Here is a 27,995-nt window from a genome sequence, read left to right on the forward strand (position 1 = left end):
AATTTCGAGGACCGAAATTTTACAGTTTTGACTCATTTTGTCACCCGCAACCAATTAGTAAGTCAACTATAGATGCCATATGACACGATTGAGGTGCTGGAAGTTTAATTTCGGTCGGAGGAAGCCCACAGCAGAAAGTTTAAGAAAACGAAAAGTGGTTTTTTCAAAATCCTGTCCCATTTTCAAATATGAAATTTTCTGAACACAAATTTGACAGATTGGATGAAATTTTTGCCCAAAACCAATAAGTCAGTTAATTGACGATGGTATGAAACCAAATTGAGGTACTGGGAGTCAAAATCCGGAATAAAATTGCAAAATCATATTGTCCCAATCTCTGTCCCATTTTCAGTTTTTGAAGATGAAATTTCGAGGACCGAAATTTTATACATTATAGTTTTGACTCATTTTGTCACCCGCAACCAATTAGTAAGTCAACTATAGATGCCATATGACACGATTGAGGTGCTGGAAGTTTGATTTCGGTCGGAGGAAGCACACAGCAGAAAGTTTAAGAAAACGAAAAGTGGTATTTTCAAAATCCTGTCCCATTTTCAAATATGAAATTTTCTGAACACAAATTTGACAGATTGGATCAACTTTTTGCCCAAAAACCAATAAGTCAGTTAATTGATGATGGTATGAAACCAAATTGAGGTACTGGGAGTCAAAATCCGGAATAAAATTGCAAAATCATATTGTCCCAATCTCTGTCCCATTTTCAGTTTTTGAAGATGAAATTTCGAGGACCGAAATTTTATAGTTTTGACTCATTTTGTCACCCGCAACCAATTAGTAAGTCAACTATAGATGCCATATGACACGATTGAGGTGCTGGAAGTTTGATTTCGGTCGGAGGAAGCCCACAGCATAAAGCTTAAGAAAACGAAAAGTTGTATTTTCAAAATCCTGTCCCATTTTCAAATATGAAATTTTCTGAACACAAATTTGACAGATTGGATAAACTTTGTGCCCAGAAACCAATTAGTCAGTTAATTGATGATAGTATGAAACCAAATTGAGGTACTGGGAGTCAAAAACCGGAATAAAATTGCAAAATCATATTGTCCCAATCTCTGTCCCACTTTCAGTTTTTGAAGATGAAATTTCGAGGACCGAAATTTTACAGTTTTGACTCATTTTGTCACCCGTTACCAATTAGTAAGTCAACTATAGATGCCATATGACACGATTGAGGTGCTGAAAGTTTGATTTCGGTCGGAGAAAGCCAACAGCAGAAAGCTTAAGAAAACGAAAAGTTGTATTTTCAAAATCCTGTCCCATTTTCAAATATGAAATTTTCTGAACACAAATTTGACAGATTGGATGAAATTTTTTCTCAGAAACTAATTAGTCAGTTAATTAATGATGGTATGAAACCAAATTGAGGTACTGGGAGTCAAAATCCGGAATAAAATTGCAAAATCATATTGTCCCAATCTCTGTCCCATTTTCAGTTTTTGAAGATGAAATTTCGAGGACCGAAATTTTACAGTTTTGACTCATTTTGTCACCCGCAACCAATTAGTAAGTCAACTATAGATGCCATATGACACGATTGAGGTGCTGGAAGTTTGATTTCGGTCGGAGGAAGCCCACAGCATAAAGCTTAAGAAAACGAAAAGTTGTATTTTCAAAATCCTGTCCCATTTTCAAATATGAAATTTTCTGAACACAAATTTGACAGATTGGATGAAATTTTGTCTCAGAAACCAATTAGTCAGTTAATTGATGATGGTATGAAACCAAATTGAGGTACTGGGAGTCAAAATCCGGAATAAAATTGCAAAATCATATTGTCCCAATCTCTGTCCCATTTTCAGTTTTTGAAGATGAAATTTCGAGGACCGAAATTTTACAGTTTTGACTCATTTTGTCACCCGCAACCAATTAGTAAGTCAACTATAGATGCCATATGACACGATTGAGGTGCTGGAAGTTTGATTTCGGTCGGAGGAAGCCCAAAGCAGACAGCTTAAGAAAACGAAAAGTTGTATTTTCAAAATCCTGTCCCATTTTCAAATATGAAATTTTCTGGACACAAATTCTACAGATTGGATAAAGATTTTGCCCAGAAACCAAATATTCAGTTAATTGATGATGGTATGAAACCAAATTGAGGTACTGGGAGTCAAAATCCGGAATAAAATTGCAAAATCATATTTTCCCAATCTCTGTCCCATTTTCAGTTTTTGAAGATGAAATTTCGAGGACCGAAATTTTACTGTTTTGACTCATTTTGTCACCCGCAACCAATTAGTAAGTCAACTATAGATGCCATATGACACGATTGAGGTGCTGAAAGTTTGATTTCGGTCGGACAAAGCCAACAGCAGAAAGCTTAAGAAAACGAAAAGTTGTATTTTAAAAATCCTGTCCCATTTTCAAATATGAAATTTTCTGAACACAAATTTGACAGATTGGATGAAATTTTTTCTCAGAAACCAATTAGTCAGTTAATTGATGATGGTATGAAACCAAATTGAGGTACTGGGAGTCAAAATCCGGAATAAAATTGCAAAATCATATTGTCCCAATCTCTGTCCCATTTTCAGTTTTTGAAGATAAAATTTCGAGGACCGAAATTTTATAGTTTTGACTCATTTTGTCACCCGCAACCAATTAGTAAGTCAACTATAGATGCCATATGACACAATTGAGGTGCTGGAAGTTTGATTTCGGTCGGAGGAAGCCCACAGCAGAAAGTTTAAGAAAACAAAAAGTGGTATTTTCAAAATCCTGTCCCATTTTCAAATATGAAATTTTCTGAACACAAATTTGACAGATTGGATGAAATTTTTTCTCAGAAACTAATTAGTCAGTTAATTGATGATGGTATGAAACCAAATTGAGGTACTGGGAGTCAAAATCCGGAATAAAGTTGCAAAATCATAGGTATTGTCCCAATCTCTGTCCCATTTTCAGTTTTTGATGATGAAATTTCAAGGACCGAAATTTTATAGTTTTGACTCATTTTGTCACCCGCAACCAATTAGTAAGTCAACTATAGATGCCATATGACATGATTGAGGTGCTGGAAGTTTGATTTCGGTCGGAGGAAGCCCACAGCAGAAAGCTTAAGAAAACGAAAAGTTGTATTTTCAAAATCCTGTCCCATTTTCAAATATGAAATTTTCTGAACACAAATTTAACAGATTGGATGAAATTTTGTCTCAGAAACCAATTAGTCAGTTAATTGATGATGGTATGAAACCAAATTGAGGTACTGGGAGTCAAAATCCGGAATAAAATTGCAAAATCATATTTTCCCAATCTCTGTCCCATTTTCAGTTTTTGAAGATGAAATTTCGAGGACCGAAATTTTACAGTTTTGACTCATTTTGTCACCCGTTACCAATTAGTAAGTCAACTATAGATGCCATATGACACGATTGAGGTGCTGGAAGTTTGATTTCGGTCGGAGGAAGCCCACAGCAGAAAGCTTAAGAAAACGAAAAGTTGTATTTTCAAAATCCTGTCCCATTTTCAAATATGAAATTTTCTGGACACAAATTCTACAGATTGGATAAAGGTTTTGCCCAGAAACCAAATATTCAGTTAATTGATGATGGTATGAAACCAAATTGAGGTACTGGGAGTCAAAATCCGGAATAAAATTGCAAAATCATATTTTCCCAATCTCTGTCCCATTTTCAGTTTTTGATGATGAAATTTCGAGGACCGAAATTTTACAGTTTTGACTCATTTTGTCACCCGCAACCAATTAGTAAGTCAACTATAGATGCCATATGACACGATTGAGGTGCTGGAAGTTTGATTTCGGTCGGAGGAAGCCCACAGCAGAAAGTTTAGGAAAACGAACAGTGGTATTTTCAAAATCCTGTCCCATTTTCAAATATGAAATTTTCTGAACACAAATTTGACAGATTGGATAAACTTTTTGCCCAGAAACCAATTAGTCAGTTAATTGATGATAGTATGAAACCAAATTGAGGTACTGGGAGTCAAAAACCGGAATAAAATTGCAAAATCATATTGTCCCAATCTCTGTCCCACTTTCAGTTTTTGAAGATGAAATTTCGAGGACCGAAATTTTACAGTTTTGACTCATTTTGTCACCCGTTACCAATTAGTAAGTCAACTATAGATGCCATATGACACGATTGAGGTGCTGGAAGTTTGATTTCGGTCGGAGGAAGCCCACAGCAGAAAGTTTAGGAAAACGAACAGTGGTATTTTCAAAATCCTGTCCCATTTTCAAATATGAAATTTTCTGAACACAAATTTGACAGATTGGATGAAATTTTTGCCCAAAACCAATAAGTCAGTTAATTGATGATGGTATGAAACCAAATTGAGGTACTGGGAGTCAAAATCCGGAATAAAATTGCAAAATCATATTGTCCCAATCTCTGTCCCATTTTCAGTTTTTGAAGATGAAATTTCGAGGACCGAAATTTTATAGTTTTGACTCATTTTGTCACCCGCAACCAATTAGTAAGTCAACTATAGATGCCATATGACACGATTGAGGTGCTGGAAGTTTGATTTCGGTCGGAGGAAGCCCACAGCATAAAGCTTAAGAAAACGAAAAGATGTATTTTCAAAATCCTGTCCCATTTTCAAATATGAAATTTTCTGAACACAAATTTGACAGATTGGATCAACTTTTTGCCCAAAAACCAATAAGTCAGTTAATTGATGATGGTATGAAACCAAATTGAGGTACTGGGAGTCAAAATCCGGAATAAAATTGCAAAATCATATTGTCCCAATCTCTGTCCCATTTTCAGTTTTTGAAGATGAAATTTCGAGGACCGAAATTTTACAGTTTTGACTCATTTTGTCATCCGCAACCAATTAGTAAGTCAACTATAGATGCCATATGACACGATTGAGGTGCTGGAAGTTTGATTTCGGTCGGAGGAAGCCCACAGCATAAAGCTTAAGAAAACGAAAAGTTGTATTTTCAAAATCCTGTCCCATTTTTAAATATGAAATTTTCTGGACACAAATTTGACAGACTGTATGAACTTTTTTCCCAAAAACCAATTAGTCAGTTAATTGATGATGGTATGAAACCAAATTGAGGTACTGGGAGTCAAAATCCGGAATAAAATTGCAAAATCATATTGTCCCAATCTCTGTCCCATTTTCAGTTTTTGAAGATGAAATTTCGAGGACCGAAATTTTACTGTTTTGACTCATTTTGTCATCCGCAACCAATTAGTAAGTCAACTATAGATGCCATATGACACAATTGAGGTGCTGGAAGTTTGATTTCGGTCGGAGGAAGCCCACAGCATAAAGCTTAAGAAAACGAAAAGTTGTATTTTCAAAATCCTGTCCCATTTTTAAATATGAAATTTTCTGGACACAAATTTGACAGACTGTATGAACTTTTTTCCCAAAAACCAATTAGTCAGTTAATTGATGATGGTATGAAACCAAATTGAGGTACTGGGAGTCAAAATCCGGAATAAAATTGCAAAATCATAATGTCCCAATCTCTGTCCCATTTTCAGTTTTTGAAGATGAAATTTCGAGGACCGAAATTTTATAGTTTTGACTCATTTTGTCACCCGCAACCAATTAGTAAGTCAACTATAGATGCCATATGACATGATTGAGGTGCTGGAAGTTTGATTTCGGTCGGAGAAAGCCCACAGCATAAAGCTTAAGAAAACGAAAAGTTGTATTTTCAAAATCCTGTCCCATTTTCAAATATGAAATTTTCTGAACACAAATTTGACAGACTGTATGAACTTTTTTCCCAAAAACCAATTAGTCAGTTAATTGATGATGGTATGAAACCAAATTGAGGTACTGGGAGTCAAAATCCGGAATAAAATTGCAAAATAATATTTTCCCAATCTCTGTCCCATTTTCAGTTTTTGAAGATGAAATTTCGAGGACTGAAATTTTACTGTTTTGACTCATTTTGTCACCCGCAACCAATTAGTAAGTCAACTATAGATGCCATATGACACGATTGAGGTGCTGAAAGTTTGATTTCGGTCGGAGAAAGCCAACAGCAGAAAGCTTAAGAAAACGAAAAGTTGTATTTTTAAAATCCTGTCCCATTTTCAAATATTAAATCTTCTGAACATAAATTTGACAGATTGGATGACCTTTTTGCCCAGAAACCAATTAGTAAGTCAACTATAGATGCCATATGACACGATCAAGGTGCTGGAAGTTTGATTTCGGTCGGAGGAGTGGCGAGTGATTTAAAAAAAGGTTTATTACCTACTGTCGAGGGGTATAGTATAATGTATTAATTTAACCTGAGTACCACTGTTTAACCTAGCGTGTGCACAAAAATACTCATGAAGTGTTAACTTTAAAATGATGCAATTACGAATACAAATCGCACATTATTTTTATCAATATCATTATAAGCCTGTTTAAAGTACTCCTTCAACATTGAAAATTTAACCAATGTGAAAATAAACCTCCAATAGCTTATTTATTTTTATAGACCATCAAAATATTAACGAACATCTATCTTTATTCATTCTGTTGTACGCGATTGACACAACTTACAACAAGTTCGTGTGTAAAATACAAAAGTTTGCCCGGCTGGAGCTCACCACGAGATTGTGTGCTACTCAACAGTAACTATTCATATAGTCGTCTAACGGGGTTTTTACACAAAGCACGTCAAGCTTCATGTTTTATCTGTCTACCTTACTTACACTTCGTTATTTCTACCAGAAGTGACAGATCAGCAATCACCTGTCTTCAAGTGTTTTAATCTAGTTTTATCATGTTTAATAGTTACACCTCTGCTAGTAACAGAAACCATTGATACTTTGCTTTTTGCCACTTGATACTTTGTTTCCTGCTCCTCCTATTCCTCTCTGATGGGTTGTGGCTGGTCGTGGCTGACAAAGAAAGAGGAAGCGTTTGTCCCCAAGTCAATACCCCAGGACATACCCAGCGTGTTATTATTAGGGCTGGACGGTGCAGGCAAGTCCTGTCTCTTCTACAGGATGAAGATTAAAGTGTGCTTTACTACTCAGCCTACTACTGGTTACAATGTGGACGTGTTTACCCCTGTCAAGGGTTAGTTAGTATTTACAACTAGTGTAGTTAGTTCATACCTTGTATTACTACTGGTAATAATATCGATGCTGATTGAGTGCGGATCTATTGTATAACATCATGTAGAGTTTTAATTACTGCACTACAATTACTACACTACCAATTTACACACCCAGGTTTAAGGTTTGCGATGTGGGATATCGGAGGTGGAGCTAAGTTGAGGAAATTGTGGAGCAACTACTACGCGGCCTGCAGAGCTGTTATCTTCATGGTGGACAGTGCTAATCACTCAAAGTTCCAGGTTAGTGCATCTAACCCTCCATTTAGTGACTGTCATCTTCAGAAATCCCATCCTCTTCCTGACTCTTTAACATAGACTATTTCCAAGAATTATATAGATTGTAGGGCTTGAAGTTGGGACCTTGGCCGAGACTGTGCTGGCTCTATGTATCTTAAGCTTTTTGTGAAAACAGTCAACCTATAGGCCAAATACAGCCGATAAAGAAATAAACCTATTTGCAACAGGAAGCCAGGTCAGCTCTACACGATTGTATGTCAAACCCAGCCATGCCTGATTACGCTCCTGTCATCATACTGGCGAACAAGCAGGACGAACAAAATGCAGCAACTCCGGAACAGATATCCATGTTCCTTGACATACATCAACTAGGCAGGTCAGTCTTGTACCTTGACATACATCAACTAGGCAGGTCAGTCTTGTACCTTGACATACATCAACTAGGCAGGTCAGTCTTGTTCCTCGACATACATCAACTAGGCAGGTCAGGCTTGTACCTTGACATACATCAACTAGGCAGGTTAGTCTTGTACCTTGACATACATCAACTAGGCAGGTTAGTCTTGTACCTTGACATACATCAACTAGGCAGGTCAAACTTTTACCTTGACATACATCAACTAGGCAGGTTAGTCTTGTACCTTGACATACATCAATAATTTTCTTTAAAATCCTCAATTTTGATATGACACTTGTGTTAAACTGTAAAGATCTTTCTAATTTCTAATTTCCATACACATGATTAATGATTATGATATTTGTGGTAATATTAATAACCTAATGCTCCCAGGAACCACCCCTGTACAGTGATAGGCACCTCTGTGATAAAGAATGCGGGTGTTCTGGAGTCAATGGTACAACTCAAACACATGCTCAAGAGTACCAGCCAGCTCAAATACTGGACGTGATTTTAATGTGACAGCTATTTTTGTTATTTTTCTATATGAAGGAACTTGTATTTACTATACTTTGTTTTGAGGAGGATGGATTACATTTATGTAATTGTAACGTGATAATTTTGAAATAACAATAACTGCATGAAATTTTACTTTTTATTCTCTACAATTTCCATATTCTGATGACACTCATTAATTGCAACCTTGTGTCGTTACTCGTTCATATCTTTATTTGTAATATACTATATAGATATGAAAGATCGCACAAATATGAAAGATCACACAGGTTTTGATGTCGTAAGTAAAACGTTGTCAGCACTAATTCTAAAGTTTATCTTATTGTTTGGTTTAACTGAAATTTGAGCCGTTCTAAATTAGAGTGGGCGGATAAGGCAGTACATGTGATTCCTGAAACGGTTGATAAGAGTGTCAACTTACTGTAGTATCAGTTACGTCATCAACTCATCCTTCTTTTGTTATCATTTACTGCTCTCAGAGTTACAGTCGCTCACGACTGCCATCATTTTCTAGTTACGGCTTTTGTTTCAAATTTTGATTTTATTGCAAGTCTCATAATGCTGACTAGCGACTATTACGAGTTTCGGTTGTAGGAGTACATTGTACACTTTCATTGACTTGCATTTTACTTAATACTTGAAATTATAATAATTTTAAACTCAGTTCCCTTGTCGTTTACATCGCATTCCTCAATTAAAGACCAGTAATTACCAGTACTAAGAACACCATCCCTCCTTAAGTTGCGCAGTATGGGTTGTCACGACCTGCTAGAAGGTACGATTAGGGTCATCCTGTTCGGACTCAACTTCTGCACCCTGCTAGCTGGTGGGGTGCTACTAGGGTGTGGAGTTTACGTAAAGATGAGTGTCAATGAGTTTACTGATATGAACGATGTTACCGCTATTGACATTGCAGCGTGAGTGGGATTATTCATGAACAATGAACATCCAAATGTTTTAGTTGTGACAAGATTGGATAAAAATGACAGAGATCCGCTCATTGCTCAAACGTAAGTACAGAACCAAAATAGGTCATGAACTCAATCACAATCTATTTATCTAAGTAACCCTTACCTTCAGATATTTCCTGATAGCTCTGGGATGTTTGGTTGTGGTATTGTCCTTGTTCGGGTGTTTAGGAGCCTGTCTGCAAAACCACGTGCTACTAGCCTTCTACTTCACTCTAATGCTGATCTTACTGCTGCTGGAGATAGCTATAGGTGTGTTACCATCAGGACATGTTTTATAGCATATAATATTAAACCTGTTACTGCGTTAAAAGGATTTGTAATTTAAGAAGTTAGTACAGTAGTTACTAATGAACAGAAGGAAAAGTTAAAAGTTAATTTGAATACGTGAGCTTTAACTTTACTGGATAAACTGGAAAAGGTTCTATTATTAAAGGCTATTTATCAAGCGAATATTAATATCCGACTAAATGATTTGAGCAGTCTGTCTTGTGTTCAGGGATTCTATACGCAGTGGAGAGGAATGTAATTGAGAAACAGATTGACGAGGCAGTCAAAGACACCATTGAAAACGTAAGATATCACTATTATTACTTTTATAAACGTAAGATATCACTATTGATCACTATTATCACTTCTATAAACGTAAGATATCACTGTTTATCACTTGTGGTGCATATTGAGAAAGTGAAACTCCAGTTGAGGATGGAGGGGACCCCTCTAAATCAACATTTTACATACACCTTCTGGTACATCCTCAATAAATGTAATATAATAGATGTGTAGTGTTGTAATTAGTTTAATGGTTAAAAAAATGAAAGTTTCAAAATGTGTTTTTAACAGCACCAAAACCCCAACAATCTGTCTAGTTTGGAGACGAACTATATCATTATTGTTTTTAACAGCACCAAAACCCCAACAATCTGTCTAGTTTGGAGATGGTACCAGCAGTGCTGACCAAGCTGTGGACGCTATCCAGGATCTGCTACAGTGCTGTGGTTACAACGACAAGTCCGACTATAAGAAGAGTGCCCTCTTCTTTCCTAGCTCCTGTTGTGAAGGTAACACGTCTTATAGTGCACTAAATGAGAACTAGATCAGCTGAATTCCAAACTTCTGATATCTATATCATGACATTAGAGTTTAGACGCAATCTAACATCTAGTTCCACAACTGGTTCCACAACTGGTTCCACAACTGGTTCCACAATCCACGACTGGTTCCACGACTGGTTCTACAACTGGTTGCTGACAAACCTCACATCATTACTATCGAAACTTAAACAATTACATCTAGTGACATTATCCTTTAACAAATGCCTTATTCTATAGGAGATCCTGACACTTGCCTAGAAGTAATGGCTTACGATACCGGCTGTAAGGCTAAGATAAACTCATTTCTGGCATGTAAGTGATAATACTATTTATGTATATTAATACTTAACTTATATAAAATATGTGTATTATGCTTATCGGACATTATACTATGACACAAACTTGATTTTAAGTTAAATAGTAGCTTTAAGAGTTGTATAATTAGTAACAAAACAGAGACTAACAAGTGTGTCCCCTCAGCCCAATCAGTACTAGTAATAGTGGTAGTTTGCAGTGTAGCTGTACTAGAGATACTCACGATGCTGGCTGCTTGTTATCTTCGTCAGAGGGAACTCAGGGATATCAACGAAGAACCTTACTCTATGTGATAAACATTATCACAGATATGACAGCTTTAAAGTACCTGCCTGCACAATATCCGAACTCTGACCCCCAAATGGTTTTTGTGATAGAACCATGTACATAGACATGATCATAACACGTCACGTGACGGGACAATAACGCGTTACACTTCACGTGACGTCACAATAACGCGTTACACGTCACGTGACGTCACAATAACGCGTTACAAGTTACATTTGCGAACGATCACGCGACAGAAGCATTGTGGCAGGTCTAAGGTTTTTTGCCAAGTACAATGCTGCCAAACTGATAATATTTGATAACTCATTCAAGTTGGGATTTCAAGTTTGATAAGATACGCCAAGATAAGCTTGTATCTTGGTGCCTGTCCAAATCCAACATTATGGATTTTATCAATTCATTCAAATATAATTATGATTATTAAATTTACTGATCAATATGCTGAAAATAATTCTCCTTATTTTGCAACAAAAATAGATATAATTTAATTAGTTTGGTTTTTATGTCATATTGTGTTGTGTAAGATTTTAACGTGAAATTGGAGTGACTATTGATGTATTTGATTATGTTATTTAAGATTGATAAATTTGTTTTTTCTTACAATTGACAAAATTATAAAATAAGTTTTTCGCTGATCTATGTTAACTATAGAAGAGGTTTTATTTCACAATAATTGTAGCTAAATTCAATAATGTAAATAAACTTATCGGCAACTCAACTTGTCTCCTTCACTCAATTACGAAGATCAAAAGAAACATAATCATAAAAAGTCGTGTTTTGCTTCCTGCAAAATAAACCGTCGCAATCATAAGACCAAGAACGAGATTACAGCCGGCGAGAGAACACACGCTCGTCACGTGTCAGGGTTAATGTCACGTGTCAGGGCAAAAGTGCAATTTCTCGCCGGTAATAGTCAAGTAATCTATACACCAAATTGTACACCACTCATACTCGGATAACTATAATACAACAAATTAAACTTAAAATAATAAAAACTTAAAAGTGATTAAAAATAGTTAATAATTACGTACTTAAGATTCAACTTAAACTTGAACACATAATCACGGTATAACATCTCGCTATAGAAAATGCACTATTTTGGTTCACAATCTGTCTGTTTTTACCATATCGATTTAAAGATGGCTCGGTGTGATCAAAAACGTAAAAATAAACCTAGTGAAAGTAAAACTAAGAATCGAACAAAAATCAAGGAAACTTTTAATTGAAAATCATCTTATGGCTGAGAAGAGGAAATCACTGATAACATAAAGCAATAAGTTGGGAGAAATAAATATCAATAAGCAACGACCCACTTACAATTAAGGGTTAATAAGTTTGGGACATTCCAAAAAATCACATGTTGGAAAAAGAATGTTCGAAAATCCCACAACTATAGGGCATGTCATTGAAAATTATACGGGGATCTAAAGATTTACCCAAAAAAAATCAAAAATCAAATACTAGCAGCCCTTTCAAACCCTCTCAAAATTACACAATCATAGGTCCAGATTATATATACCGAAACCACTTTTCAGTGTCCCTAAGTGTAAAGTGTCTCCTATATTTCAGTGTCCCTATACACTATAAAGTGTCCCCTATATTTCAGTGTCCCTATGTGTAAACTGTCCCCTATATTTTGATCCAATGACTGGGCATGTCCCTGGGGCCCGCGGGGCTTCCTGTTCGTTTCCCAAACTCAGACTCGTACTTCATATTCGGTAAATCCTGGTGTGTGGCAGCGTTGTTGTTACCTGTGAAGGAGCAAATTTAGTTATGTTCGAGAGAGGGGGGAGTGGTGGTGGTGGGGGAGTGGTGGTGGTGGGGTGGGGTGTAGTGGGGTGGTGATGGGGTGTAGTGGGGGTGGGGGTGCCGGGTGGGGGTGTAGTTGGGTGGGGGTTTAGTGTATGGGGAGGTGTCATCATGTAAAGCAGCTAAATAAAGTATTTACTAAATAATAGTACACTGTTCTAGTACTGACCTGTTAAAGATTTGATGTTCATGTTCTGAGATTTACTCTTCAAGTTTTGTGATGCTGTATGAGCATTATCCGAGATGTTTGCCAGAAGTCCCTGAGCCATCAGTTATTATTTTAGAAACTACAATCTAGCTGGTCAATAAATTGGTACACCAACCAGCTCATGATTTGCAACGGAGTTAACAACTACAGGATGATTTTAAAATAATGTTGGAGTTTTAACAGTTAATAAGAATTAATAAAAACGATTTTGAAGGAGCAAACCTTGAAGCCGAATCCTTTTGTTTTCGACTTTTTGCCAGTAGAGGGCGTTCTACTGTTGGTTTTCTCGAGCTTTTCTTTACTTATAGAAGCTTTTACAACTGAATCAACTGAAAATTGGGATTACTGAAAATATTCTTCAAAAAATGGTAACTATTCATTATATCAGGAAAATAACGCAGTAAAACTGAAAGTGAACTTTACGAACATGTTTCGTAGTGATCCTCATCTTCTTCATCACCTTCGTCTCCTGACTGAAGACATTTTGGTTTTCAATTCTTGTTACACACGAGAAATAATTTAAAAATTAAACACTAAGTGCTAACAATAATAAAGATTGTACGGATAGTAAGGCTGATAAACTGTTACTAACCGAAGTGTTCATATGAGAATCGGTCACATCAGAGCGGGGGATTGATAGTTCTGAAATATAAAACGTGTTATCTCGTTACACATTACATTACATCTGAGTGTTATAACTTTACCAACCCATTTCTGAGTCAGAGACAAACGATGGGTTGCCCCCCCCCCCCCCCCAATGATCCTGAACATTTGTAAGCACCTTGTAGTTGACATATAGCGTGTTCAATAGCGCTGAGCGCGCACGGGTCATGTTGACAAAGAGTCAAGTTAGGCACAGCTACAAGTTCTCCCAGTACCACGTGACTGACATCCATTACCAGTCTCACATCACACAACACCACGTGACACACTCCCTCGTATAGCTCGTGGCTCAGCTTGTAGGTCTGGGACCTGAAGTTTAACTGCACGGTGAACTGATCCTTGGCTAGGAACGGTTGGTAGGGTCGGAGGAACAGGCCTAGTGAGCGCAGATCTTTCCACGATCCCTGGACCACATCCCCTTCTCTGATTATACGCGGACATTTTTCAAATACTTTATTTTCTGATTTGAGTTTCTCTTTTATAGTTCTGGGGTCGAGAGACGCCAACTCGGCCCAGCTAGCAGAATTCAAATACCTGTCCTGGATAACAAACCCTGAAACAGTAGTCGGCTTCTGCCTACCGAAGTGTTTGAAACTGCTAACAGTACTTCTCAAGGAGCGCCTTATACTGCCATTCCTCTCGGGCACAAAGTGTTTCAGTTCCTTAGTCAGACTAGAAATATTCTCCAGAGAAGGGAGATAAGGTAGGAAGTGTGGGCTGTGTTTAGGACTGAAGGAGGAGGCGCTGGCCGGTCTTGTCATCTTCCTCTTAGAGGATACCCTAATAAAGGATCTCTTACGAGTTAGCGCCCCAGCAGCAGCGTATTGAAACCGGGGGTTCCTGTCTAGGTGCAGAGGTATCTCCTCGTAGTCTGAAGTGGTGGGTGAGGTGGTGTGAGAGACCGCTAGGGAGGGGGAGCTGCTGTATTTCAAACAGGAGGGCAGGGAGGCTGACTTCTTATTCCTGAAAGCGTTGCGGGACCGGGAGCTGCGGCTTAGAGTGCTGTTTGCTAGAGATGTGAAGTAGTCGTGTGCCTCATTGTTTGAGGGAACCTCAACCTCTGTTTCTTCTGTCATTCTGTTAGAGTCGTACTGTGACATCCTCCGTCAACCCAGTGACGTCACACCAGATCACGTGACGTCGCGTGGGGAGCTGAGGTAGTTGGGTCAACATTCAAGCATAGAGGCAGCAAGTCAACAACTTTACAAGGCTAATATATAGGAAGACAAATGGTCTTTTCAATACTGATTCTATTTTTGGATGGTTACAATTGCAAAGACACGCAAGTATCAAAGTAAGTGTTATCATACAATGTTATCATAAATGTGCACACTCAACTACACTCTGCTACTAGAGTAAATGTGCACAACTCAATTAACAAAATAGGTTTACTTCTTTAATACCAACAAAGCAAAACTGCTTACACTTAATTCAATATCTTACACTAATTAAATATCTTACGCTTATTTAATATCTTACACAGAATGAAAGTAAAAACTACTATTTTATCAACAACAAAAAGAGAGAAATACCAGTAAAGCAGTAAGTATATTCACAATGTGTCACATAACTTGTAAGTGATGAAAAACCGCACGTCTTACACTAAAGAATTTAAAAACTTCTCATCAGATTAAAACAAGCCTCGCATAAAATCAAAACATTCAATCACATACTAATTATATAATTAATTACACACTAATAACTAAATGAAGTGAGCTCCTTGCTCTACAAACCAACTACAACTACAAGAGAAAGAGAGATTGTCCTCTCTCAGAGACATGACTGATTTATTACAGACAGGACTGATGTTGAATGAGCTAAAAGTACAGCGGAGTAACCCTCTCTCATACCTCACCCTAACTATACTATATATATACTACATGTGCTCCCAATAAAATACCATACATACCCGAATAGTTGTCGTCGTCAAAACGCGGGGAACTCAGTCTGTTCGTCTGACCTGGAAATGAGATGTAAGTGATCAAATCTAGATCATATCTGGATCATATATCTAGATCCTGGGTTCAGTGGGATATCTTATCTCCCAACAATTATTCACGCAAGTAATTAAAAGGAATTCCCAGTTAGTGAGCCGTACAAAACACAAGGAGATCCAAAGTGGCGTATTTCAGGAACGTAACAAACTACTTACCAAATACTTGGCTGTATGCCAAATCATCGTCCTGTGTTGAGAGTTGATTCTGTGTCCCTGCAGGGGTAATACATTATCTTTACACTTCATAGAGGTACTAATACTATAATAATATAATAATAAACTAATAAGGGTCGTGTTTAGAGAACTCTAATTATAATACATTTATCATTTAATAATGTTAAATCTCCCACCATCTGCTTTGTAATAATCAGGTACAACAATGAATGAATCAATAGTAAAATATGAACATAAAATTCCTCACTGTGCTAAAATTAAATACAGATCAATAACAGTTGCCGGGGAGATATGAAGTGAGGTGACCACATCTCCTTCAGTGGGGAGGGGGTGACAGTGGATCAATCCTTTACGGTACAACCACATATAATAATTGCAACACTTTTCCCCCCGTCTAAAATCGTGTCAAGTTCCACCTGACGAATCCTTATTGCACGAAACACTGATCATAGTAATACAACATGAACAGTTGCAGTTATTCTAGGCTGTTAATTTTTCCCACTATCCAGTGAGTATCAACTACAACAATAGATCAAATATTCCATATTCACCATTAACAAACATGTAGACTGACAGGGAGACAATACGTGATTCCAGGTTTACACAGATCACCACAGATCACCACAGATCACCACAGATCACCACAGATCACCACAGATCACCACAGATCACCACAGATCACCACAGATCACCACAGATCACCACAGATCACCACAGATCACCACAGATCACCACAGATCACCACAGATCACCACTTAGATTGGTACTTTGGATGATGAGCAGAGCCGCCACCCTCTCCGCACAACAACTAAACGGCTCTGGTGTAGGTGGTCGCTCTCTCTGAGTTGCAGGGTGGTCTATAAGCAGCTCCACATCTTCATACGGTACAGTGAGTTGAGTGTCAAGTAGATCCTGTATCTCCACATCTGAGTAGCTACTCTCAATAGTTGGAGAGGTGGAGACTGTGTGTATAGTTATATCAGAGTAAGGGTTCTCCCCGCTCATCACCACAGAGCCCTCTAATACCGTCTTGGGGAAGATCAGTCCTTTAGGTCGCTCAGGTTTCTTGGGAGCTTCTCTTGTTTCTTCTAGTGGGTCTGAGAATGATTTCCTCTTTGTGGGAAGAGGAGGAGGAGGAACTTTAGGGCGCTTGTGGTCTGGCCCTTCAGAAGTCGGTTTGGGTAAAGAGACTTTCTTTTGACGATCTCTCTTAACCGGCTTCGGCTTAGCTCTCAGAGCAGAGGGGTTCAAATTGAGCAGGTCATCTAAATCAAGGAGGGAATCTGGTCTGGACTCTGGAGGTTTAGAAGAGCTTGAAGAGTAGGATCGGAGGATTGGAGATGGAGTCAAGCAGTCTGTAGGTGTCTTAACAACATCAGCAGCAGAGAATGATAGATCTATGAAACAGAAAGATCGGGTAATATAACAAGTTTCAATCCGTCTTTGTAGAATTATTTCAATGATATTAAAAAGTTAAATGATTGTTCAAAGTTCTCACACAATTTTCATAATAACAATCACACACATATTTAACGAACCTAAAAGACTATCGCATGACTTAGAGGATGCAGTGGATGAGGAAGTCTCGTTCTTTTTGGAATTATCAGTTGAGGGGGGCCCAAAGATCTGTATCTCCTCATAACAACTTGTTTCTCCTATTTACAAAAGTAAATCGTGTAGCTAACATTTGCAGAGTTTTTGAAGCTCATGATTTATATAAGTTACGTTTCAGGAGTCTAAAGAGCGGATTGGGAGGTCCCTCCCCAAAAAGCTCTGTCTTTTCTGAAGGACGATAAAAACAAAAGCTTGTGACTCTGATGAGGTTAACACTACTACTATTGCAGAATGTTGGTTTCCAGGGTACTGCCTGCTTGTACATGATAACGAACCTAAAGAGACACCCTTGGCATGCAACTCCGGCTTTTCAGATAGATGATGTTTTAGAATGTTTAAATCTCAGGATAGCATTCCTCCTTACCAGTGTAAACAGAAATATCGTGAAGAAGAGAAAGAAAAAAGGTGCCTATAATTGATCATATGTATTATGTGTGCTTATTAGTTTGCTTTTCTTTACCAATAGCTAAGGGGAGAAAACTTGACAGGGAGCTCGAGTAAATTAGGTGCCCTAAAAAGAAACCATGATAAGTGATTTACTTAAATATGTTTACAGAATATTATATCAAAATGGTTACAAATAAGATGACTTTTCAGGAATGTTAAGAATGTTAAGATTTGAAAGCAGCTCATTACTTACTGAGATCTAAGGGTGGTTTAATTGTTATCTCTTCGTAATCTGTTTAATTTTAACTATGTACACTTTTTAATGCACAAATCTTAAGATCTTTAGAACGATTGAATCTAAAAAACTTTTAAACTATTTTTGTTGATTTATACATACCAGAACAGAGAGTAGAGTTTAAAAAAGTAGAGTTATTGGAGGGAGGAGGAAGAGAAGAGCGGAGAGGAGAAGGGCTGGAGGGGGGTTGTCTCGAGGGGGTAGGTGAAGAGGGGGGAGCTGAGCGGATCTTAACTGAAACAAGAGTGGTTAATAATTGTGTGACTTGGTCTAACCACAACGACACTAGGAATGTGTTAAAGTTAGTCACGTACCAAGAGGGGATCTAACAGCAGGAGTAATGATGTGAGGAGTTGCTGTAGGAGGACTCCTCGTTAGAGGAGGGGTTGCTGACGAAGGAGTCAGAAGAGGAGGTGCGGAGTAGGGAGCCAGAGGAGGGGGTACTGATGAGGGAGTCAGAAGAGGGGGTGCTGAGGAGGGAGTCAGAGGAGGGGGTGCTGACGAGGGAGTCAGAAGAGGGGGGCATGACTCCATCGTGCTTGGTTTACTTCCTAGAGGAAACCGAGGTTAGAAACTATTATAATTATAAATATAATCAGCACTAAACAGTCACAATCCATGAAACAACAGCTAGAATAGAGTCTTAAATCACATGGAAACACAATAAGGTAAATGTACACTGTACTACATACTGCTATTACAACTATAACGATCTACATGTTCGGACAGTCTTGTACAGCAGCTTCATGAACTGTTTATTTGCACATCTGTTCACACCCAACAATATAGTCAATATTAGTACATACACTCAACAACAGATTCATTATTGGTATATATCTTGTATTAATTTAATATCAAGACCATATCACTCATACCGAAGACAAAGATTTGTAAACATGTTGCACAAATAAGACACCAATAACTCAGCCATACACTGCAAACACGACAACTAACAAAGACTTACAAAACTAAACATAAACCAGAACCAGTAAGATGAGACTAACAAAGCCTGACAAACGTGCACTAAAAGTACTCCGCAGAACTAAACAGAGAGATCTGCAGAGAATGTATACTGCTCATTTAGCGACCATCTAGTTCTTTTAATCAAGACCAAAGTTTCTTAACCACCATTACTGACAGTTTTACCGAGCAGTTAGAAATAAGGATAGTAAGGAGCGGAGAGTGTGACGATACCCAATCAGAGTAGTGACTTACAAAAGTGGGTACGGTAGAAGTCCCTCGATAAAGGGGAACAGAGAAAGTTTTCTGGTGGAAAGGCACGAAGCTTCCCAGTAGAAAGGAAGGAAGCTTCCTGGTTGGAAGAGAGAAAAAAAGGCCAAATTTCCCGCCTTTAGGTACTCTCAGGTTGGATCATTCAACAGTGTAGTATATAACATTTGCTTTGTTTAACAAGAGAATTAACTTACAATGTGTCTTAATATAAGTAATATGTTACGGTCGAGTTTCCTGACAATTCAAAATGTACAAACCTAGAATTATCCTCATAGAAGCTTTTACAATTTAATATGGCTGGGGCTAGTTCAGCTCGTGATGAGAATAATCGAACTAGAGTATTTAATGCATTATTATAACTTTTCAACTTTACATCAATAAGATTATAACACATTGTGTCATGTGTGTATAAGCGACTAAATAACGTCACTAAAGTGACACGATTTCAATTTTTGAGGGATTGCCTCACAGAATGACAAGATTCAACCTCGATAAAATATCTAACTATAGTTACGGGCATGTTACCATAGTTACGGGCATGTTACCATAGTTACGGGCATGTAACCATAGTTACGGGCATGTCGATTTTATCTTATTGTACAGTCGTTGGTGTAGAGGTATGGGGGCCTCGGTTAGGAGATGAGCAACAGCCAAAACAGCGGTATATCCTGTGCTTCACTATATTTACATTAGTTCAGCCCATTAATAAAACCTTTTGTGCTTGATTAACTATGTTTTAATGAGTAATTACTCCTGCTAAAAGTCTGTAGTTTTAATGAGTATTTCTCCTTGAGTCCCTCCACAGCTGAAGCGTTCCTCGTTAACATGTTCCTCTCATAAGTAGCCCAGGACCTTGCTCTAGGCACGAACACGCTGTACCCATCATCTGATTCTACTCCCTCCTCACACTGTGACTCACTAACTCCTTCCTCGTAGAGATACTGGTACTCACTAACCCCTATCACGAGAAACAGGAATACTACACATCAATTCTTAGATACAACTATGAAAATTAGAACATTCCCTTTTATTCTTATTTATATTCGTCGTGCAAGTAAATAAACTTTGTCTCACAGCAGACTGTTGGAAAGAATAACCCCCACCCCCCTAACCGTAACTTTCGTTCCAAAAACAGTCAGAACTTAAGACATAGAACAATACAAGAAATCAAGAGACATGTATATGACTGTTGTCATAACAACAAACAACATGCATTACAACATGGATTATTACTGGGATCAGAGACAAGATGTGTATCTAGAACTGTTGTAGTTAGACTCTGAACCGGATCAGTCTCATCATCAGACTCTGAAATATCACAAGTTATATGGTGTCGGGTTATAGGGAGAAATTTAGGTTATTGAACAAGAGGGACCTGGAAGATTTCTAATTTCACTCAAAACCGAACAATTATTAAAACATACGTAACGGAATTGAGATATAAGTACAATTACTTCAACACGATGATATCAGATATGTAATAGTTGAGGTACTAGGCGGAAACGGATTTTACAAGAAAGTAACAGTAAACGTAGCGGAGTTGTTGTGTACGATACTCAATAAGTGCAACCAATCAAAGCGTCTCGATATGGGCTTGCAAATCATTGGGAAGGGTCATTGACAACGTCGACATCCACATTCCACTTATTTAGATGTCAGAATTGTGTACCATTTTGAGATGGTAACAATTTAGAAAAACTCAGTTGAATTTTTCGACAATAATTTCAAATATTGACGACAAAGTATTCTCTAACTTTAAGTTAATATTAAAATCCTCGACCAATCAGCATGGTGCCCATGCTTAGCACCTCAGCTAAATGTTCCACAGCAAATAAAATGTGCTTAGCAAATAAAATGTGCTTAGCAAATAAAATGAGCTTAGCAAATAAAATGTGCTTAGCAAACATATACACATGAAGGTTTACCAAGTGTGGGCGATGCTGGTAATGGGGGAGGGTCTGAAATTATCAACTGCTGGTTAACAATGTTATCCTAATTATTTGTTAAATTAGCTGATTATACGAACGTAAGTCAAATCCACTTGATATCTAATTATTGCGTGAATAGAAACACTAACATCATAATAAATATTTCTTCTTCAGTTGATAATCTACTAACCATCAGTGGGTGAGTCTAGGTCGAGTATTTTGCCAGTTTTAGCAAAGGGGTTAACAGAAGCGTAGACCGGTTCCTCAGTCACAGCATCTCCACAACTAACATCTCCACAACTAACATCTCCACTAACAGCAGCAGTAGTGTTAGCAGCTCCTTCCTGCACTGGACAGCATATCATCAGAAGGTGTGGTATGAGGACAACTTGCTTTGTCGCAAGGAAGAAGAACAGTTTACGACTTGTATCCCTTTTTGACTCAATGTTAAATCACTTGAGTATCAGTATACATATAAATGCTTAATTATATTATAAAAAGTTAGACGCTGGGGGTGCACTGCGGCACAAGAGGTCGGTTCTAAAAGAGGCAAATAACTTACCTATTAAATTAACACTAAAATAACTTACCTATCAAATTAACACTATAATAACTTACCTATTAAATTAACACTATAATAACTTACCTATTAAATTAACACCCAAATAACTTACCTATTAAATTAACACTCTCCCCGGTCTCAGCTTTATTATCGGTTGGTTTTCCCACCGTGCTCCTAGGTCTCTCCGGTTTAAGCGGTTTACTGGGTTTCAGTAGCTTCTCATCGGTTGTGGTGAGGGGTTGAGTGGAGGGTGGTGGTGGTGGTTTAGTCTGGGGTCCGGTCTTGGGGGGCGGGTCTGAGTCCAGCTGGACAAGAATACCATCTTCCTGGGCCAGAGTTCTGAAAATATTGGACTGAGTTAACCTTGAATTATTTTATAGAGAGTTAGCATATATTATTAGATAAAAATAAGGGTATAACCGTGAAACAGATATTCAGTAATTAGTAATTATTAATTAGTAATTAGTAATTAGTAATTAGTAATTAGTAATCACTTTTCTACGTTTCTCCCGTCTATCCCCGTGCTGTTAGAAGTCGTATCCAAGAAGGGTTGAAAAGTCCCGACAAGAATCTCTAATCGACGCTCGTCTAAAGAGTTGGACTTAACTCCGCCTTCAGGCATGTCACTTGGATTAGACTTGGCAGTCTTTTTGTGAGACCTTTTATGAGAGCTCTTGCGGGAGCTTGTGCGACTTGATTCTTGTTTGGAGTGTCTACTCGTGTCCTGGTCTTTGTCGTGATTCCCCTCCGCGTGTCTTCGTGACGACTTTCGAGAATGATGCTTCTTCTCCGACTTCTCCTTCTTTTCTGACCTTCTCCTATTCTCAGATATCTCACAATGCTCATATTTGACTTTGGAATGTTTTGTTCTATTATCAGGCTGCTCAGGTGTCTTGTCGAACTGGTCTTGTTTAACGGAATGTTCGCTCCTGTACTCATAGTGATCAGTGAGGTGTGACTCTGAAGTAGACTGATCTGTTACTCCTGTTACAACTGAAGACATGGCTTTAGTAGCCAGTCTCCCAACACGCTTCTTTGACGACACTTCTCTGGGAATCTTGTCAATCCCACTTGCTAGCGTCACTTCTGCCTTTCTGTCTTTCTCATGAGTATTTCTGGATGTTTCTTCAAGCAAGGGAGAAGTGATAGAGCATTCTCCTAAAGTGTGAGAAGGCTTTCCAGGCGTGTTTGATGGATTTGCGCATGTGGTAGCACATTTTACCGGGACTGAAGAGCATCCTCCGGTAGTGGATAAGCATTTTGGCCAGGTGGTAGATGACTCTTCTGAGGTGGTAGAAAGTTTTTCTCCAGTGATAGAAGAATTTGGCCATGTTGGAGGGATAGTTGATGTGGAGAGTGAAGACACTTTTACAGATGCGGATAATTGTTCGCCCCCGGGGTTGTAGAAGGGGTTTCCTCTAACTGTACAACAAGGACACTCCCAGGAATGGTGGACTGGAACTATGGTTGGGGTGTCGTCTGCAGGACTGAGTCCGGGGTCACTGAGGGTTAAACACACTTCCTGCTCCGACACCTCTACTTCCTGCTCCGACACCTCTACTTCAGCGATAGTGAGATCCAGAGACTCCAGGTCTTCAACAACTAGAGTTGGAGCAATGTATGGCTGAGAAACGTTTTCAAAACAGGGATTACTATCAATATTCCGGGTAAGAAGTGTAGTGACGTTTGTGGATTGATTAGGATCGTTTCTTTCAATAATCTCAACCTCATCAATTACTGGCTCTCTCACAGTATAGTTCTCACTAAAATTTTCTTGATGATTCTCACTTTGAAAAAATTGTTCACCGGGAGTATAATTTACGGGGGATCCTGAATTTTGCCCGGAGGTATTTGAGTAATTCTCTGAAAGTTTCGTACAGACTCGTTCAGTAACACTAGCAACATGAGATAAACTTGTATCAATATCAGTGTTTTGCATCATTACCTGCCATAACCTACAATACAAACAATCAACTGAGTAATAGGAAGTGGTGTTAGCAAGCATCTTTAATTGCGCTATTTGAAAGTTAATGATATCACAGGAAAGCACTTAAAGTATGAGCAAAGTTTTAAAACAAATGATTGTTTCTTTCCGTTACTTACTGTATAACATTTAATAGTGACAACAGTGAAACCGCCAATCCCAGGGCTAGTTTAAATGAGGCTGGTCTGCATGTAATTAAAATAGGGCCTGGGTAGTTTAGCGGTTATAACACCAGTCCGGATAGCTGGAGGTCCCGGGTTCAATTCCCGGTCCAGTCCCAGTGCCTTGATTTTTCCGATATGCTTGTTCACTAATTCAGATGCGAAGTTTGAGCTCTATTCGCAAATACACACCACCCAACAAAATCATACAAAAATATGCAATATTTAGACTACCCTTGGAGTGAAGTGCTTAAGTGTGTACCATATGTGTACAGATACACGAGTATTCCATAATACTTGCACTTATCTCCCACCCCAGTATAAAAATTGATAACATGTAACTGTCTATACCTGATGTGTGGAATGCAATGAGTAGAGTAATGATAATAATAGCTATGATTACGTGAACAAAGTCGTTGGAAATTTCAGGGTATCTAGGGCCTGGGTAGTTTAGCGGTTATAACACCAGTCCGGATAGCTGGAGGTCCCGGGTTCAATTCCCGGTCCAGTCCCAGTGCCTTGATTTTTCCGATATGCTTGTTCACTAATTCAGATGCGAAGTTTGAGCTCTATTCGCAAATACACACCACCCAACAAAATCATACAAAAATATGCAATATTTAGACTACCCTTGGAGTGAAGTGCTTAAGTGTGTACCATATGTGTACAGATACACGAGTATTCCATAATACTTGCACTTATCTCCCACCCCAGTATAAAAATTGATAACATGTAACTGTCTATACCTGATGTGTGGAATGCAATGAGTAGAGTAATGATAATAATAGCTATGATTACGTGAACAAAGTCGTTGGAAATTTCAGGGTATCTAGGGCCTGGGTAGTTTAGCGGTTATAACACCAGTCCGGATAGCTGGAGGTCCCGGGTTCAATTCCCGGTCCAGTCCCAGTGCCTTGATTTTTCCGATATGCTTGTTCACTAATTCAGATGCGAAGTTTGAGCTCTATTCGCAAATACACACCACCCAACAAAATCATACAAAAATATGCAATATTTAGACTACCCTTGGAGTGAAGTGCTTAAGTGTGTACCATATGTGTACAGATACACGAGTATTCCATAATACTTGCACTTATCTCCCACCCCAGTATAAAAATTGATAACATGTAACTGTCTATACCTGATGTGTGGAATGCAATGAGTAGAGTAATGATAATAATAGCTATGATTACGTGAACAAAGTCGTTGGAAATTTCAGGGTATCTAGGGCCTGGGTAGTTTAGCGGTTATAACACCAGTCCGGATAGCTGGAGGTCCCGGGTTCAATTCCCGGTCCAGTCCCAGTGCCTTGATTTTTCCGATATGCTTGTTCACTAATTCAGATGCGAAGTTTGAGCTCTATTCGCAAATACACACCACCCAACAAAATCATACAAAAATATGCAATATTTAGACTACCCTTGGAGTGAAGTGCTTAAGTGTGTACCATATGTGTACAGATACACGAGTATTCCATAATACTTGCACTTATCTCCCACCCCAGTATGTAATTAAAATAGGAATTTAACAGGGTCGATAATTAATAACTAACAAAGCAGCATAAAGATAAGAAAGATAAGAAAGATGAGAAAGATAAGGGAGATAATAAAGATTTTAAAATGAGAAAGATAAGAAAGATAAGGAAGATAAGAAAGATAAGGAAGATAAGAAAGATAAGGAAGATAAGAAAGATTTTAAAATGAGGAAGATAAGAAAGAAAGGTACTGACGGTGAATGTGGCACATTCTCGTAGATACACTCTGATATCGCCTCACTGCGTATGTTCAGCATCTGTATTGCAGAGTCGAGGAGCTGTATGGCAGTGTAGTACACGAAACCGAACTGTTGTTTAGTCTGGCAGATCGCTACACGCTCCGTTCTCATCCTTTTAACCAGCTCAAACAGACTGAACTGTGGGATTACTCGTGTTTAAATGGTCGTTATTAGACATATTGTGACCTTTTGAAACGCTTCTCTCAGAAAAGGTACTTTCTTGTGATAAACTCACTAACGATAGTAAAATGTAGTCTTAAAACTTGACGAGCATGAAAGTTATAATAATTTAATTGGAATGGTTAAATCTGATAAGTAACAGGACTAAAGATTACGTTTCTGTCGAGGCGTTGGTTTCTGATGAGAATGTCTATAAAGTCAATAGCTAGCACTGTTCCTGTCCGACCACACCCAGCACTGAAATATCTAAAGTTAGTCTTCTGAGTAGAATAGGAATATTAGGAGAGTTTTAATACTACTGTGCCAGTTTCACGTCATTACAAGCGCTCTCTGAAGTAAACCTACCTGCAGTGGATGACAATGGGCGAGCCCGGCGATTCGGAGGTGGTTTTAGCAGGGCACTTATCTCGGACGATTGCGAGCATCTTGTTGAGTGGCTCCCCATCAGTAGGGACATCTCTATCAGGCCAGTTCAGGTACTGGTACTGGTACACCTCTCTAGAAACCTATACCAATCAATCAGTAATATTTGGAACTTAGGCAGGGTTGGTTAAACCTCTTTCATTTATTTGAGATGATAATATTTTCAAATATAAGAAAACCGAAAGTAAAACTCACATCAGCACAGGTGAGGACTAGTTTCCGTACAATGTAACTCTCTTTCATCTGCTCACTTACAAGTGTGACAGAAAAGTTACCTTTCTTTAAAGATTCTCCCGGGCCTCTACCCCAATAGTTAGCGCACTTGTGCTGAGGAGATTTTATAATTAGATTATTACGTTTTAAAGGGTAACATTAGATTTAATGGTGCTATTTGTCATAATAAAAAAGGATTTATCAGATATAAGAACGCTTAGAACTCCTTAAAATATCATAAATCTAACACTAAAATTAATCTAGTAGCATGTATACCCACCTTACCCATCTCCACCTCTTTGCAGACCATAACAATAACTGTGGAGTGATTATACCAGACCATCCTCCAGAAGTCGAACACCGTGCCTGGCAACGGCCCTTGAGCTGCTATATAATTCACATATCCATCTGGGCCCTGTCAAAATTTATCGATTATTTTGGTTTTAGCTGGCAACAAAATGTTTTAATATCCGACAACCAACATCATTTGGCTAATTTCAACCGTACGTGCGCGCGAAAGTCACGTGATCAAACCAAACAGATTTGTCCTCGCGCGCTACGCTTATAACTAAGGAAGTATTCGCGTTTTTGAGTATCCAGTTTTGCTTCCTAAATGTATACGTTATATATGTGCGAGGACACACTTACAGAAATATGGGAAGCGTTTATGTAATCTGATCCCGCAATGTTGTTAATTACTGGCAGCCTGACTCTCGTCTTGTCATCTGGGAGGATTATATTATCAGAACATAATATCAAGTTATAATTTAGAAGTCGACAAACTGTTAATGTAATCTTTAGTTGTTAGAGTTCCTTGATCGCATGTACGAAATTATCAGAAACTCAAAATATAACAACATTGCGACTCATAAATAATGTTCCTATCCGGATATTACATGTAAATTTGATGCACTCAAAATTCAAAACATTGGCGGTTATTTTAAACAAATATTTGCTTAAAATTAACGAAGGCAAATGAGAAGAAGTGACTTACAAGGCAAAATGTCTTTGTATCTGTTTTTGCACCTGTTGTATTGCAGCCACCCATCCTCTCTTGATTGAGTCACATTTAAAGCATCACTGTGAGCTTTCAGTTGCTGAAAAAGTTTTAATTTAGGATTACTTGCTACGTTAATCGTATATTTCAAGAGGACTTAACAGTTTTGACTAAACATTTGCTTTCCGCACCCCAAATTTCACTGTTTTTTCTTGAATGACCATCTAGCAAGGTCACTGAGGATGGCACGAGACACGATTGAGGTACTGAAAGTTGGATTCCCAAAGAAAGCTTTGATAAACTGGAAAATCATCAGAACAGAAGAAGACATTTCAGAAAATTTTTGAAGAGAAGCTTTAAAATTGTGGATTTCATAGTTTAAAAAACTCACATCGAACTCTAGCTTGTATTTATCTGAAGTTACATAATCTTCTTTGAACTGTTTCTGCACGTGCTCCAGAATCTCTCTGTATGATATGATGTCCTCCATGACATTCTCAGCTGTACTGAT

General features: G+C 38.2%; 3 protein-coding genes and 4 non-coding genes across 16 annotated transcripts; 6 read left to right on the forward strand and 1 right to left on the reverse strand.

The window, feature by feature from the left end:
• Positions 1-6,622: 6,622 nt before the first annotated feature.
• Positions 6,623-8,338, forward strand: LOC134815879 (uncharacterized). Its single transcript, XM_063824469.1, has 4 exons — positions 6,623-7,029; positions 7,185-7,309; positions 7,534-7,682; positions 8,097-8,338. The coding sequence occupies exons 1-4, from the start codon at positions 6,828-6,830 to the stop codon at positions 8,212-8,214; spliced, it is 594 nt and encodes a 197-aa protein (XP_063680539.1). The 5' UTR covers positions 6,623-6,827; the 3' UTR covers positions 8,215-8,338.
• A 578-nt stretch (positions 8,339-8,916) lies between these two features.
• LOC134814688 (CD82 antigen-like) lies at positions 8,917-11,531 on the forward strand. Its single transcript, XM_063822867.1, has 6 exons — positions 8,917-9,136; positions 9,300-9,439; positions 9,687-9,760; positions 10,119-10,248; positions 10,519-10,593; positions 10,762-11,531. Exons 1-6 carry the CDS (start codon positions 8,970-8,972, stop codon positions 10,887-10,889), a joined length of 714 nt encoding a protein of 237 aa, XP_063678937.1. The 5' UTR covers positions 8,917-8,969; the 3' UTR covers positions 10,890-11,531.
• On the reverse strand, positions 11,509-27,992 carry LOC134814687 (tyrosine-protein phosphatase non-receptor type 12-like). 10 transcript variants are annotated; one of them, XM_063822856.1, is made up of 24 exons: positions 27,876-27,992; positions 27,482-27,584; positions 27,136-27,212; positions 26,768-26,902; positions 26,470-26,601; positions 26,197-26,357; positions 26,007-26,088; positions 25,628-25,809; positions 21,866-22,092; positions 21,382-21,540; positions 21,189-21,221; positions 20,497-20,571; positions 18,345-18,581; positions 18,133-18,264; positions 17,809-17,859; positions 17,273-17,389; positions 16,502-17,131; positions 15,717-15,773; positions 15,474-15,524; positions 13,494-13,543; positions 13,329-13,374; positions 13,124-13,230; positions 12,863-12,953; positions 11,509-12,635 (listed from the first exon to the last, which is right to left on the reverse strand). In XM_063822856.1, exons 1-24 carry the CDS (start codon positions 27,972-27,974, stop codon positions 12,514-12,516), a joined length of 3,156 nt encoding a protein of 1,051 aa, XP_063678926.1. In that variant the 5' UTR covers positions 27,975-27,992; the 3' UTR covers positions 11,509-12,513. The 10 variants fall into 10 exon arrangements, with proteins under 10 accessions (XP_063678926.1, XP_063678927.1, XP_063678928.1 ...); XM_063822857.1 differs by lacking the exon at positions 21,189-21,221; XM_063822858.1 differs by lacking the exon at positions 17,809-17,859.
• Trnas-gga (transfer RNA serine (anticodon GGA)) lies at positions 23,942-24,015 on the forward strand. Its single transcript has one exon. It is a non-coding gene; the product is annotated as a tRNA-Ser (tRNA).
• On the forward strand, positions 24,337-24,410 carry Trnas-gga (transfer RNA serine (anticodon GGA)). Its single transcript has one exon. It is a non-coding gene; the product is annotated as a tRNA-Ser (tRNA).
• Positions 24,732-24,805, forward strand: Trnas-gga (transfer RNA serine (anticodon GGA)). The gene has a single exon. It is a non-coding gene; the product is annotated as a tRNA-Ser (tRNA).
• Trnas-gga (transfer RNA serine (anticodon GGA)) lies at positions 25,127-25,200 on the forward strand. Its single transcript has one exon. It is a non-coding gene; the product is annotated as a tRNA-Ser (tRNA).
• Positions 27,993-27,995: the final 3 nt, after the last annotated feature.

Source organism: Bolinopsis microptera, chromosome 5 (genome assembly GCF_026151205.1).
Source record: "Bolinopsis microptera isolate Bmic1 chromosome 5, MBARI_Bmic_1.0, whole genome shotgun sequence".
NCBI classification, from domain to species: domain Eukaryota; kingdom Metazoa; phylum Ctenophora; class Tentaculata; order Lobata; family Bolinopsidae; genus Bolinopsis; species Bolinopsis microptera.

Coding starts and splice junctions, on each gene's coding strand:
- LOC134815879 (XM_063824469.1), top strand. CDS start 6,828: ATGGGTTGTGGCTGGTCGTGGCTGACAAAGAAAGAGGAAGCGTTTGTC. Junction 7,030..7,184: donor CGTGTTTACCCCTGTCAAGG/GTTAGTTAGTAT, acceptor TTACACACCCAG/GTTTAAGGTTTGCGATGTGG. Junction 7,683..8,096: donor GACATACATCAACTAGGCAG/GTCAGTCTTGTA, acceptor TAATGCTCCCAG/GAACCACCCCTGTACAGTGA.
- LOC134814688 (XM_063822867.1), top strand. CDS start 8,970: ATGGGTTGTCACGACCTGCTAGAAGGTACGATTAGGGTCATCCTGTTC. Junction 9,137..9,299: donor ACCGCTATTGACATTGCAGC/GTGAGTGGGATT, acceptor CCTTACCTTCAG/ATATTTCCTGATAGCTCTGG. Junction 10,249..10,518: donor TCCTAGCTCCTGTTGTGAAG/GTAACACGTCTT, acceptor CTTATTCTATAG/GAGATCCTGACACTTGCCTA.
- LOC134814687 (XM_063822856.1), bottom strand. CDS start 27,974: ATGGAGGACATCATATCATACAGAGAGATTCTGGAGCACGTGCAGAAA. Junction 25,810..26,006: donor ACCAACGCCTCGACAGAAAC/GTAATCTTTAGT, acceptor GTAATCCCACAG/TTCAGTCTGTTTGAGCTGGT. Junction 18,582..20,496: donor ACATCTTGTCTCTGATCCCA/GTAATAATCCAT, acceptor GGTTTCCTCTAG/GAAGTAAACCAAGCACGATG.